Source organism: Corvus moneduloides, chromosome 14 (assembly GCF_009650955.1).
Source record: "Corvus moneduloides isolate bCorMon1 chromosome 14, bCorMon1.pri, whole genome shotgun sequence".
NCBI classification, from domain to species: Eukaryota; Metazoa; Chordata; class Aves; order Passeriformes; family Corvidae; genus Corvus; species Corvus moneduloides.
In genome coordinates, this window is record NC_045489.1 from 8627937 (window position 1) to 8641180 (window position 13244).

Below are 13244 nucleotides of genomic sequence, written 5' to 3' on the forward strand. Positions count from 1 at the left end.
GCCAAGGAAACCTCACCACCTAGTGCTTCGTCCATGTACAAGCAGGGAATACACGCTCCATAAAACAGCTATTGTAAGCACTTGTTGCAATTATGTATCTGAAAGATTAAAATATTCAAAACTAAAGTTAAGCACAGGCCAAAACAATCTACATTTAAATGTATGAAACAGGGCAGGCCCGTTCTTCAATGCAATTTTTTTCCAGAAGTGTTTAAGAAAAGAGATGACTAAAAATGCAGCACCCATCAGCAGGAATTTTATGACTCTGTAATGGTGTTTATTGACAGCTGTCAAACATCTGGGTAAAAATATGAAAAGATACACTTGGCAGGCACTGAGTAAGAAACATGGGGAGGTGATCAGTGGTGTGTTTATTTCGGTGCATAAAACATTTAAGGAAAATTATTTCCACATTTCTAAGAAAAGGTTACAAGCAATGAAAAACAAATGGAAAAGAAACCAAGCAATTTTTTTTTTTACAGTAATGTTGAACAAGGGAGGTAAAGGCAAAGTTGTTAATTCAACAGAAGCCAAGTATTTTGGACCAATCCCGGTTATGAGGAACACAGGTTAAAACAGACTAATTTTTCCTTTATTAATTAATACTGTTCTGTGACACAATGTTTAAAATCTGAACTGCTCCTACAGTTCTTTTTCCTGCAGTGTTGTACTGACAGATGAGAATAAACAAGCTTGCTCTCTACTGAGAGCTGGAAAGTGTGACCAAATCCTGACCTTCCCTCCCAAGATCTCCATCTGGGCAAAGAAGAAAGAGCAGAATCAAAGGCCAAAAAAAAGTATAGTTACCCAAGGAGCTCCCGTGTCTGCCCCCTTCCAGAGCACTCAGTAGCTCAAGTGCACAACTCTCCTTGAAAAGAGGACGAGGACACTTGGGTGGTCTTTACACGCCCAGGTTACTAAAATTTTCAGCCTGAGAGATTTGCATCCTGCACACAGATTTTAGCTGGGTTGGGGAACATCTTGCAAAGCAGTGAGGGGCTGGTAGGGAATTAAATGTCAAAGCCATGGCCCTCAATCCACAGCTCCACATGCTCTTTAGCTCCACAGGTACTTTAGATAGAAGAATCCAAGCTCAGATTTATTTTGGAACTCGATCAACAGCCAGCAGGGAAGACAGGAGATGCTCTTACACAAGGGAACAGATGCAGACAGCACAGAATGCTGTGGTCTGATGGAGAATATAGCAACCAGCCAGCCAAGAGTGCAAGCAGGTACAAACAACTGAGTTTTGACCCACTTAAGCCAACTATAAGTTATATAAAAAAAAAAAAAAAATATATATATATATATATCTCACTCCCTATTCAATCTGTGGGAGCTCCAAGTCCAAACTAACCTCTAAATCATGACAAAAAAAGTCTAAAACAGTATGCCTTTCTGTTCCAGTCACACACACATTTTCATCTGACATCTTTTCACACTGCAAACCAATTTCTTCTAAATGGTTAGGAAACAGAGCTCCAAATAGAAAGGATTTAATAACTATGTAGATAGACTAATAACATGAAGCTCTGAAAGAGCCACCTGAACCTTTCGCTCCCACTACAGACTCAAAGAGGCATTACTCATTTAATGAATAAAAAGTTTAAAACTCAGACAGCAGCAATAAATACTCCCAAAGATGGGGAAAAAAAACAGCACTTGAGCCAAAATAATACATATAGTTGGAGACCATCCCCTCAGGAATGTCAGCCACTCATGGCTCCTGCTGTAGCACCACTCCCAGGTTATCTGGGCTACATCATCTATACAAACTACCAGGTCATTAAAGAACTCTGGAGGACTCCTGTGTGTCACTGATGGTGGAACTCCTGAAAAAAACTAGCCATGTTGTTTCAGTAAGATAGATTGTGAAACACATCCCACCACGTTTTCCCCAGAGTGGGTAATCAGCAGGTCCAACAGAGCTGGACATCAAAATATGGAGCCTTAGGACTGAGAAGTTCACTTAATGACCTGTAAAAGACTGGCAACAAGAACATGTGAACTGGTGACAGGCAGGAAAGCCATCCGAATTTCCTAGCTTGCTCTCAAACTGCAATCAGCTTCTCACAGCTGAATGGGTCCTGCAATACTCACAGGACCAAAAAATTCATCAGTTAAGCAAAGTATAACTCTGCCCTTTAAGACTTTTTTTTCTGACCACATTTGCACACAAAGAATCATTATTCACATTTAAACTAAAATACAAAAGAAAAAATACCCAATAAACTACATATGGTGTGCAAGTAAAGAACACTTTTACAGAGTATGGAAAGCATAAAGTGCCACATGAGAGCTTGACTCTCCCTCCAGATCTCTGGGTAACCACTGCACACAACCCCACACACACCACGTAAGGTGCAAGCCAGGAGGAAACGGCTTTACTCCTGCAACATGCACATACCTTTTACTATCTTAAAACTGCTTATATATTTCCAAGAATGCACAAGCGGAATTACGAATACATTTATCAACAATGGGCTATCTTCTCCCTTGACATAATGACAGTGCCACTAAAAAAGCCTCAGCTTTTATCTGTTCTTACCAGGAGCAGAGGAAGTAACAGATGTCAGCTACAAAACCAAAGGATTAAAAAAAACAGTGACCAGCAGAGTCAGACACCAGCATAAAGGTGAGGCAATCACCAGCTGGAGGGCAAATTGAGAAGGAACAACGATTCTGGTAGGCAGAATGAACTTTGCAAAGAAAAGTGCTATGATCTTTCCTGATCAAATCATCCCCAACTCTTTGGTTACAAATTTCTCCAGACATTTGTACTGCACTTGTTGCTGTGGTATCGAATTATTTTTTGATGTCCAACCAGCCCATCAGATTAAGACTGTAAGCTTTTAGGGAGAAGTTTATTTATCTGCATGCAAAGTGCCCTAATCCATGATTTCCATTATTCCACTAAAGAACCAGACTACTGGTTTGAGCTTCAGACTGTTACTAAAATGTTACTCCTTAGAGATCCCACCCCTCAGAAACAGAATGGGGAATTTAAAAACTGCACTGTTTATAAGAAAACATCACACTTTTGTCCTGAGAACAGGTAGAGTGATTCTTTCACACAAGGGGCCTCTAGAGCCATAGCCAGGCTGTCAGACAGCCACATTCTGCTGCACCAGTGCTCACCCCGTCAGCACAACTCCATTATCCCAAGAAGCCATGAGATTGGCTGGGTCTTGGCAGGAATTGCTTTCCCTGGACCAGGCTCTTGGACTTTACAACTTTCTAAGGGGAGGAGAATCACAGAAAAATGGACATCTATAGATTATCAACTCTCTGATGTGAACAGGGCAAAGAAACTTTACATAACCTGGATTTTCCCAGGTCTTCTTCCCCATCATTCTTGTCCTATCTCAAAACACAGAACAAGGGAAATGTCATCTCAGATGTCTGGAGTCAGAGTGCTAGGTCTTGCAGATGGGCCTTTGGGCAAATTGTATATGGAAGTGAGCACTTTTTACATTTGCTGCTAATTGGGCACCAAAAAAGCAAAGTGTGAATGAATTTTGCAGTCTGTGTCTGCATCACTGGGAGATGGCAGACAGCTCCCATGGCCCTCCCAGCTGGCACACCATGTAGTCTTATTTCATTCAAGTCAAATAGCTATAACTGCCTTTTATCCAGATGCTTTTCTGATTTAGGTACTACAACTGCAAAATGAAAGAATTGAAGATTTATGAAGAGGCAGCCTGACTGGAAACAGAGATGGGTATTTGCTGTATCCATATGTATACCTACAGCTGTGGATTCAGAGATGGAAAGGGTTTCTTATGCTATGGTTAAGAAAGATGCAATGAGCATCAAGTCATTTTATACTACATTACAGAAGAAACCAGTTCGCAGTTTTGGGCAAGTCTTTGATGTTTGCTTTTCAATCCTAATGAGTAAATGTTAACTAATGTCATTATAAACACTTTAATCTGGAGGGAATTAAAAGAAAAAAAAAAAAAACCCAAAGATTAATTTGATTGAAGCACTACATTTAATCCACTGATGACAAAATGTTCAAAAATAATTATTCCACTTTACGTGTAACAGATAATGAGTCACTTAAAAAAAAAAATCTCAACATTGTGGCCATATACCAGCTCCTGGCTATTCAAGACTCAGACACAAAACTGGCATCCTGACTTTAAACCGCCTCAGAATGATCAGAACCCATATTAAGCTTCTTCCAAACAGAGAATACCAGTGAAGATACCCACTTTTAAAGAGTGTGTCCCCCATCCTCAGCATACAAACAGCAGGATATATATTTACACTATCCTGAAGGAATTGCAACTCCTTCAAACACTTTTCAGTTTAATTAATAAAAGAGACACTGAATACGGATTTCAGGGTCCTTAAACTCTAGCAGGGTCTAAAATCTGGTCTCTGAGCGGGGAAAAAAAATTAGTAGATGTGACACTTAAACAACTGACAAATCCTTAAACGACAAAGCAATATTTTTCTATCCAGTGCTTTGCACAGAATTAGAAGAGTATTCTTAGAAGAGTAGACTCATCTAATACTAATACTTAGTATTAGACGAGTCAATTTATCTTCACTAGCCAGTTTCCAGGAGTATCCACTGGTGCCACTATACCACCTACAACAACACCTTGCACAACCACATGGAATTAAGACTTCAATTTTTTTAGAGGAAGAACTGCTTTTGATTTTAACCAAAACAATTATGAAACCTAAAGCTTACACATAGATTCTGGTAGTGACCATTACTAGTAAACTGCATAAAGAGTAAATAAATATCAGTACTTCCAAAACTGACACCAGAGTAATCCTGCTGCTTGATGCACCAAGCAGGGACAAAACACAAATAGCAAACTCCCAGCAAAAGTCTATTAAGCTTTACTTGGTTATTGTTAATAGGTAATACAATAAGCTGGTTTAAACAGTTTTCCCCAGAAGATACCCCTGTGACTGTGTTCATTAGCAAAATTACTTGTAACATGATGGGAAGTTCAGAACAAGCACAATGGCATAATCAGAGCTGCAGTTTCTCAGCAGTGCATTGTATTTTGGAGCATGGAAAGATTCTTGTGAATTTGCACAGCTGCACACATAAGCAGTTCTCCAAGGAAAAAACATTAAGACTGTTTTTTCATCAGTCCCTAACAATAAAATGAACACATCAGACCAAAACAATTTCTTAAAAGTAGGTCAAAAATACCCATTCATTATCACTTCTGCATTGGTTTCCTAGCAAATTCATCTACCCACACAGATATACGTAATGCGTATCCTGGAGACAGTGAGGCAGAGGAAGAAAACCAAATACATTAATGAGGTAGCTTAGACTGGGTAACTGCCGTTAAAAGTTTTATTGAACTAAGGAAGGTAAAATGTGGTAGTCCAGCTTCACTGAGCAAAAGTAGCTCTCTTGCTGAAGCTGCACTTTGTGCTAAATAACCTTATTAACTGAGACTATACAGAGGACACATTATGCAAGTTATCTCAACAGCAAAGGAGAAAAGGTAGATTAAATTTGATCTGATGGAACCATTTGGTCAAACTCAGTGGCTTAAGTTACCATTTCTAGCCCTTAACTACCTATATTCAGTACAGCCATACAACAGAATTCACAGCTGTACTGAATTCCCATTTGTTAATAGTGTGTGCTCCCATGCAAGCGGAAGCCAATACCTGAAAAAACAAAAAAAGAATTAGAAAACACATGTTTAAGATGTTTTGTTTGAAGCATCACTCAACTGATTCAGGAAAAACACTCGATATATGTTATAAAAAACTCCTGGCCTCTACAAGGTCTGCTCCTGTACAGTGCTAATATTTTAAAATTATTTTATTTCTTCCCTCTCCCTAAGAAACTTCATATGCTCTGAAAGCACCCACAACGTCAGGTGGGTAAACAGATATGTCAAAAATACTCTGTGAAAAGAGGGAGGTAGCTCAGGTCCCTTGGCAACCTTCAGACAGCTCACATTGATGTGGTCTACCTACCCTTGTAATCTGCAGTCAAAAACGAAAGGAAGAAGGATTTCAGCATGAAATTTAGTGACATGTTCAATACAAAGTCTTCAAATTTGACTCACTGGGCTCCCAAATGTAAGCTATAAGGTACTTCACACCCAACATACAACATTAATAACGTACCTAGATCATACATTTTATAGACAATACCCTCTCATTTGTTAAACATTTGGCTTGGGCGAGTACATAGATTTTGTTAACCACTTGAGAGACATTCTAGGCCAAACAAACAGCACAAATAATGTCAAAGTCTTTTTTTTTTCCAGTAATTGTATGAAATGCTGTAGGCTAAGCCTAACAGAAACTACTGAAGAAAAATAATAGACCCCATGATGCACTGCAGAGGTGTTACTACAACATCGTAAGTCAAGGGATGGTTCTAAGGTGCTGAAAGAGGAGACTCTCTAGACGGTGACCCTGTATTGTCCTCTGGAGGGAAAACAGTGAGAGTGCAGGCTCGAATGCCACCAAGGGATTCTGGAAGGTCAAATACTTTATGCCACTCATCTTTCTCTGGATCATACTTCTGAACTATTTCCACCATACACCGGTTATTCCAAGAATATCCTCCAACAACATAGATTTTATTTTCAAAGACAGCAACCCCAACATCACTTTGCCCACGTAACATGGCAGCAATTGGAGTCCACTGGTCTAGAGTTGGCGAGTAATATTCACAGCTTAGAACATCATCATAATCACTTGTTCCTCTAAAGTGATTCCCACCAATAACATACAGCTTGTCTCCTACAGTACACATGCAGTGCAGACCTCTGACTGTCGTCATCGGAGCTTTCTGAGTCCATTTGTCTGTGTCAGGGTCAAAACACATGAGTTCCTTTTGGAAAGTATCATGGGTAATTCCCCCTAGAGAAACAAAACACATTAGAGTAGTGCTCACCTTAATACACATTAGGTAACAAAAAAATACATTTTACTGAAAGAATTCCATCTTCCTTAAAACTTTTTCACTCTAGCTTAGATTACTATCACAGAAGTACTCCATTTCAAATGACATTTGTTCCTTTAAATGGGAATATGGACAGAAGCCATGTCTCACACTGCACCTCATTACACAATTTATACTGGCAGATTAAAGGAACAAAAAACTGTTACCTATGCTTCTGTCTTGCAAAATTATTTCTTGGCTTATATTCATTCATTTTGCTAGTTTTGTTTCTCACTATAAAGAATCCATTTCCCTTTCAAATTTTGATACTATGCTGCTGTGTTTTAAGTAGTCCTATCACATAGTAGAATTTTCATGAGAAAACTTTTTTTAACAAGTTCAAGTGAATAGAGGACACACATTTTAGATATTCTTCTGTTAATAGTTACGTATGGTTCCCTCTACATTTGCTTTCTCCATAGCTCCCTGCAAAAGCATTTGGAGAGGCTTCAGGACAAAAGGAAAAGAAAAATCTGTGGGATCTACATGAAAAACACACAGCAGACAGCATATTCATGTATCACCTGCAGTAAAACAAGCAAAATGGACAAAACACAACTGGTAACAGCACAGCAATAGGAGTTCAATGGACTTGCTCCAGAAAAATAAGCACCTGTACCTTATAGTAAATTCTAAAACAAATTCCACCTAGTCTACTGGCACAAGGGCCTCTAAATCAAGCTGTGCCAGCACATCTCCCCACCAGTTCTTGTCAGCTAAGCAACCTTGTCCCACCTCCTGCCCTGAATTTCAGTTTAGTTCTTAAGACAACATACTTTAAAATTTCAGTAGGAGAATATAGGCCGGTGATCTCTGCAATGATCACTGACAGACAGATTGAATCTTCTTTAAAAATTAAGCTAATAGCAGATTTTCAGACAACTCATTTGGAAAAAAATTGAATGAAACTATAACCTCAGTGACATACAGGACCAAGCAAATTCCAAATAAAAAACCAGTGAAAGTACAGATATCACTTACATACTATGATTAACATGAGAACTTAGCCCTTTCTATTACCTCCATGAAGGCAAAAGTTGTTCTTTAAAGTAATACAATTTCCAGTGCTTTCCAAAGTTTATAGGGAGGGTGTGTTGAATTACATTGCTATATTATAATACAATTATATAATTATTTAATACTGTTACACATAATTATAATATAATAAAATATATTATAACAATATTATATTTAATTATATTACTATATAAATTTATATATGTGGCTACAGAAAACTATTCTGATTGGTAAAATGAGTAACTGCTTTGAAATTCAGAGCTATTCAATTACTAATAATATTATCTACAACAATTTTGTCAGCACCTGCAGTATATGTGCTGTTTGACCAGCTTCATATGAAACTGCATCACTACTGATACCATGGCAATCCTACTGCAACCACAGACTAATTTGTACTATCTGCTGCTGAAACAGAAAAAGTTAGATAAGTAACTGTTAGATAAGAAACTCTGTTTCACAGAGATGATATCACAGGCATGATTTACCTGAAATATACATTAACCCCCCATACACGGTTCCAGCGTGACCATAGTGGGGTTCATTCATTTTTGCAACGTAGCTCCACTCGTTCATTCTGGGGTTGTAACATTCCACAGTGGCTGTTGGAAACAAATGAGAGCATAAAAGTGTTGAAGCCAGCACGGCAGTTTGGTGCTGAGCACAGTGCACTGGCAGAAACATTCACAGAGGAAGTGCCAACAAGTAACACTGTTCAGCTGAGGAAGTCTCAAGGGAATTGTTGAGCACTATCACAGAAACACAGAACAGATAGGGTTGGAAAAGGCCTCTGGAAAACATCTAGTCCAACCCCTCTGCTAAAGCAGGGTCACCAAGAACAGGTTGCACAGGATCCTGTCCAGCTGGGTTGTACCATCAGCAAACTTGCTGACAGAACACTCTACCCCTTGCTGACTAATTTTCTATTGTATTGCAGGGTTTTATTAAGGATTTGCGCAGCAACATACAGCACAGCATATGCAAGTCACCACATCAATTTACAAAAGCCACCCTTAAAAAAAAAAAAAAAAAAAAAAAAAAAAAAAGAGATGAAACATCCCTGAATCTGGAAAGGAGAAAAGCAGTGCCTGTGTTGATGTATAACTCTATTTGTGCCGTTTTCTTTGCGAGTTGGAATGTTAAAATTATCAAGGGATTTATCAGATCAGAAATCACAGAAGACAGTACTAAGTTAAGAAGAAACCCTTGCCCAGGAGTCAGTGCAAAATGGATTCCTGAGAAGAAAACCTCTCTTCAATGTAAGGTGGGAGAGATGCAGGTTGCAGGAAAAGGGTGTGCAACAACCACAGAGAATACAAATAGAAAGCAGATTCAGTAACGGAGCAAGCTCTAGGTGTTGGCAGCTTGAATACTACAGTATGATCAGAGGGGCACAAGATCCTCAAAAACCCCATAATATAGTGACTTTACGATGCACAGAGCAACTGTCAATAATTAAGTTATCTTAAAGACAAATCTCATTTTAAATAATTAAAATAAAGACTGCTTAAACTCTGTTGGATGTTAATGAACTAAACATAGAAAAATCGAATCTGTCTTTAAAAGTGGCATTTTATTTGCTCTAAAACAAGGTTTTTATTGAATCAAGGGCAGAAAATCTGAGTCAGCTCTATGGAATCAGTGATGATGACTTAAGAGTGCAAGATTATGCATCAACCGAGAGAAAAAAATACCCTTAGAATCTGAAAAACTTGCTATTATAAAGGCAGGATCTAGTTAGTGTTAGTTTAAGCCTGCAAAATTATGGACCAGACGAGTAAAGAACATCACACAGTAACACTTACAGAGTGAATATAAGACACCACACCCAAACTCCAAAGCTGTTTTAAAAACATCCTCTGGATCATTTTGGCTGAGTGAAGTATAGCTATGGTCTCAGACTACAGAACAAAAAATCCCTAGTCATGAAAAAATTAGTACAGAGCACATTAGAGTGACCTTCTAAATTCTCTTTTAGTTGATGCATAACCTCCTTATTGTTGCAAAATGGGATGATCATGTGTAATTCCATGCAATTAGCGTCTCAAGTACACACACTGAAAATAGAAGCTTCCAGTTCCAATGTTAGAAATACTGTTTGACAATCAGTTCAGCATCATCTAAGGCTAAAAGTGAAAAATAAAAAAATCTGTTTTGCACATAAGAATTGTTAAATTGTTACAGCACACTGGATTTACTTCAGCTTTTCCCCACACAGAAGCTGAAATTTAAATTCATGAAATACAGAAAAGTGCCATTCCAGAACATTAGGTTCATGATATAAGGCAAAACACACTAAATTTCTGCTTTTTTCTAAACAAATTATATATGTTGATTTGCATGTATGAAATTAATAATTTCATAATTAATTGAAACTGTTTCAAAATAGTAATGAAATCTTGAAATGCATCTGGATCTGTGAGAGTGCCTCACACAAGGACTCCCAGTTCTGCCACCTCCAGGATGTGTAAGATGTGACAAAAAAATAACAAACCAATACAAAGTAACCAAAGTCACGTGTGTCTGCAGTACTGGTGATGTACCAAATTTTTGATTTAAAAAATCTGTCCAACATATGGGCAAGTTCCCAAGTCTACTCTAAGAGATCTGCCTTGGTTGTTTGCATTTTCTTAATAAAGACAGAAATCTCCTCTTGAAAAAAAATTGTAACCTGCAGATCTTCTGTATCTATCAAGGACTTAGCCATAAATCCAGCGAATGCACAAAGAACTGATTCCACAAATGACGCCTAAAATTAAATCCATGAGTTGTGTTTCTGTGCAGTGCCACCTTGACACCACACGCAGTTTTTGCCCAATCCCCAAATAAACCCATGCTCACTCTCGTAAACATATTCACCCATACCAATATTCTTTTTTTAAAAGGAAAGCTCCTTTCCACTCTGCTCTATTTAGCAATAAGAAGCAAAGATGTGCAGAAATTTCAAAACCAGAAAGAAGCAGATTCGGTGTGCAAGTAAATATAGCTGTCCCAGTTCCACCCCTAGAACGGCCCCATCCAACCCACCATTCGCTGCTCCTCTGCACCAAAACCATCACTCTACTGCTTCCACAAAAACAAAGACATCTTCTTTCCCAAAGTGCTTCCACTCTGCATTGAGGTGAGGAACTTGTATTTCTAACACACTCCAAGGACAGGAAGAGCAGGGGATGTGCAAAGGAAAAGCAGATGTGCAAAGCAACTGCAGAGCCAGCAGCACCCAGATGAATATGACATTCAACACGGGACAGTTTTACCTCACTCTGCACTATGAACTGCATTTAAGAGAGAAGACATAGCCAAAATAACCCTTTGGCAAAAGAAGGCAAAACATGCAGAATTGGTACACATTACTGCCATCACTATCACCACGTTGTAAAGACATTATTTATCTGGCAAAGGATGATGCCGAGTCCAAGACCCGTCACATTCTGATGTGGCTTCAAAACTGTCTCGAACATTCCCAGCACAGCTAAGGTAGTGTCTGACAGTATTTCAGACAAACTATTCCAACTCAAATCTCACATCCACTGTGCTCTAAAACAAAGCTAATCACTGTCCAGCTGAAAAACCCTACTCTTCTGTTAGATTGATCCACATACTTGCTTCCCTGTTACCTTACTAATGCAAGGTCATTCAACTTCTTTTAGCAAGATATTCCTCTGCACTGAAAAGAAAAAAATATTCAAAATTCCAGCTATTAAAGGTGCCCATAATTTAAGAGAGACATCAGGACATTCTCTACAAAATCTCCAGACAGAGCAGAGTTCACAAAACACTCTAAAACTGCTACTTTAACGCACCTAAATGAGAGTGATGGATTCATTCTCCCAACACCATGACCAGGCTTTATGTTTAACAGTAGAACTTCTGATGTGTTCATTACCATAATCCAGGGAAGACAGGCCTCATTTTAATAGAATTAAGCAATCTCAAAAAGACACAAAGCTTTAGCAGTCCCAAGGGATTTTCAGCCTGCACTCATTTTATAGTGCCATCTGTGATGCTATTTGAGGAGTATACAGATAGTTAACACTTTTCTGTCAGCAGCTTCCTAAAGCGTCTTGAGGTCTATTACAGCAGCACTTAGCAACTCTGTAATGTCCCAAAAACCAGGATCTTAATTTTGTTATATTATTTCTATAATACAGCTTGCTTCTGTACAACTCTAAGCTGACTTGGTTAAATAGTCCTGACTAATTTTGTCCTAGCATAGCAAGGAGCCATTCTAAAATAAGCCTCTGCACAAGAGGTCCTCTAGTTCACACTCTGGTCTGATATTCACAACACTACTCAGACAGTAAACAGCCCAACTGGGTACTGATGAATATCAAACAACATCATTTAAAATATATTAGCTATATCTTTATATACATATATACATATATATATATATATATATATGTATATATATATACACACACACAGGGGAAGTTTTTACATAAACAAGGAGGGTTCAACATCATAGCGGGCATCTGGAAAATAAAAACCTTCCAACTTGATGGGCAGAGGGTCAAAAGAATGGGTAACTGGCCTGGACTGCCGGTTTTCTCTTTTTGTCTTTATTGCAGCGTGATGAATGAATCTGTGGTTTGGTTACAACCCAACATCCCTTTAAGTGCTCAGGAAAAGCCCATATATAAAAACCCCAAACTCTACTCAAGCCTATCAAGAGCAGAGCCTGAAGTATCTGGAAAATACCTAAATGCACAAGTTTTCTAGTACTTACAGGCACAGCTTCTGCTGTCATCAAGCAGCACAACAACTCTTACAATGAGTTACAAAAATCTACTTGTCAGAAGAGAAAATGGTCTCCAGCATTCAGCTGGAATCTGCCAGTGTGCTCTGCTTCACAAGTATTTTTGGGAGCCACACTTGGTTTTCCCTTTGTCTCTTTTTCAAAAACTCTCATCTTCTGCACACCTGCTTTCTCAGGCTGGGCTCCTCCCTGAGCCCAAGTGCTGTTCTCCTGCCTTCTAGGAATACCTCTGGCAGGTGCCTGCCTTGCCTGCGTTTAAAGAGAACTAACCAGAATTATCTACTATCCTTCCAGGAGTGGTGCTTAATTCTGCACAGCCCTAAGCTGTCACAGGGTTGAAAAATCTAAATTGTAATATCATAATTCAGGACATTTAAAGGATACATTTACCGAAGTCCAACACATGTACCACATACATGGGCATTCACTCATCCTTTCCAGTGAGCCAAACTTTTCTCATTGGCATGCACTGGTAAAACAGCAGCTCATTATTACACTAAAGCAAGTATTACAGATGTA

The 13244-nt window shown here is 38.7% G+C and overlaps 1 protein-coding gene across 11 annotated transcripts in view; it reads right to left on the bottom strand.

Annotated features, from left to right (window-relative positions):
* Nucleotides 1-339: 339 nt before the first annotated feature.
* Nucleotides 340-13244, bottom strand: part of KLHL13 (kelch like family member 13) — an 86586-nt gene continuing 73681 nt past the window's right edge. For 8 of the 11 annotated variants that reach the window (XM_032123689.1, XM_032123680.1, XM_032123687.1 and 5 more), the window contains 2 exons: nucleotides 8455-8568; nucleotides 6380-6867 (listed from right to left, as the gene is read on the bottom strand). In XM_032123689.1, coding sequence (XP_031979580.1) covers nucleotides 6380-6867; nucleotides 8455-8568 — 602 coding nt within the window. Of the gene's footprint in view, nucleotides 6868-8454; nucleotides 8569-13244 lie in introns of all 11 variants that reach the window. The other 3 variants (XM_032123684.1, XM_032123685.1, XM_032123679.1) reach the window with 2 other exon arrangements.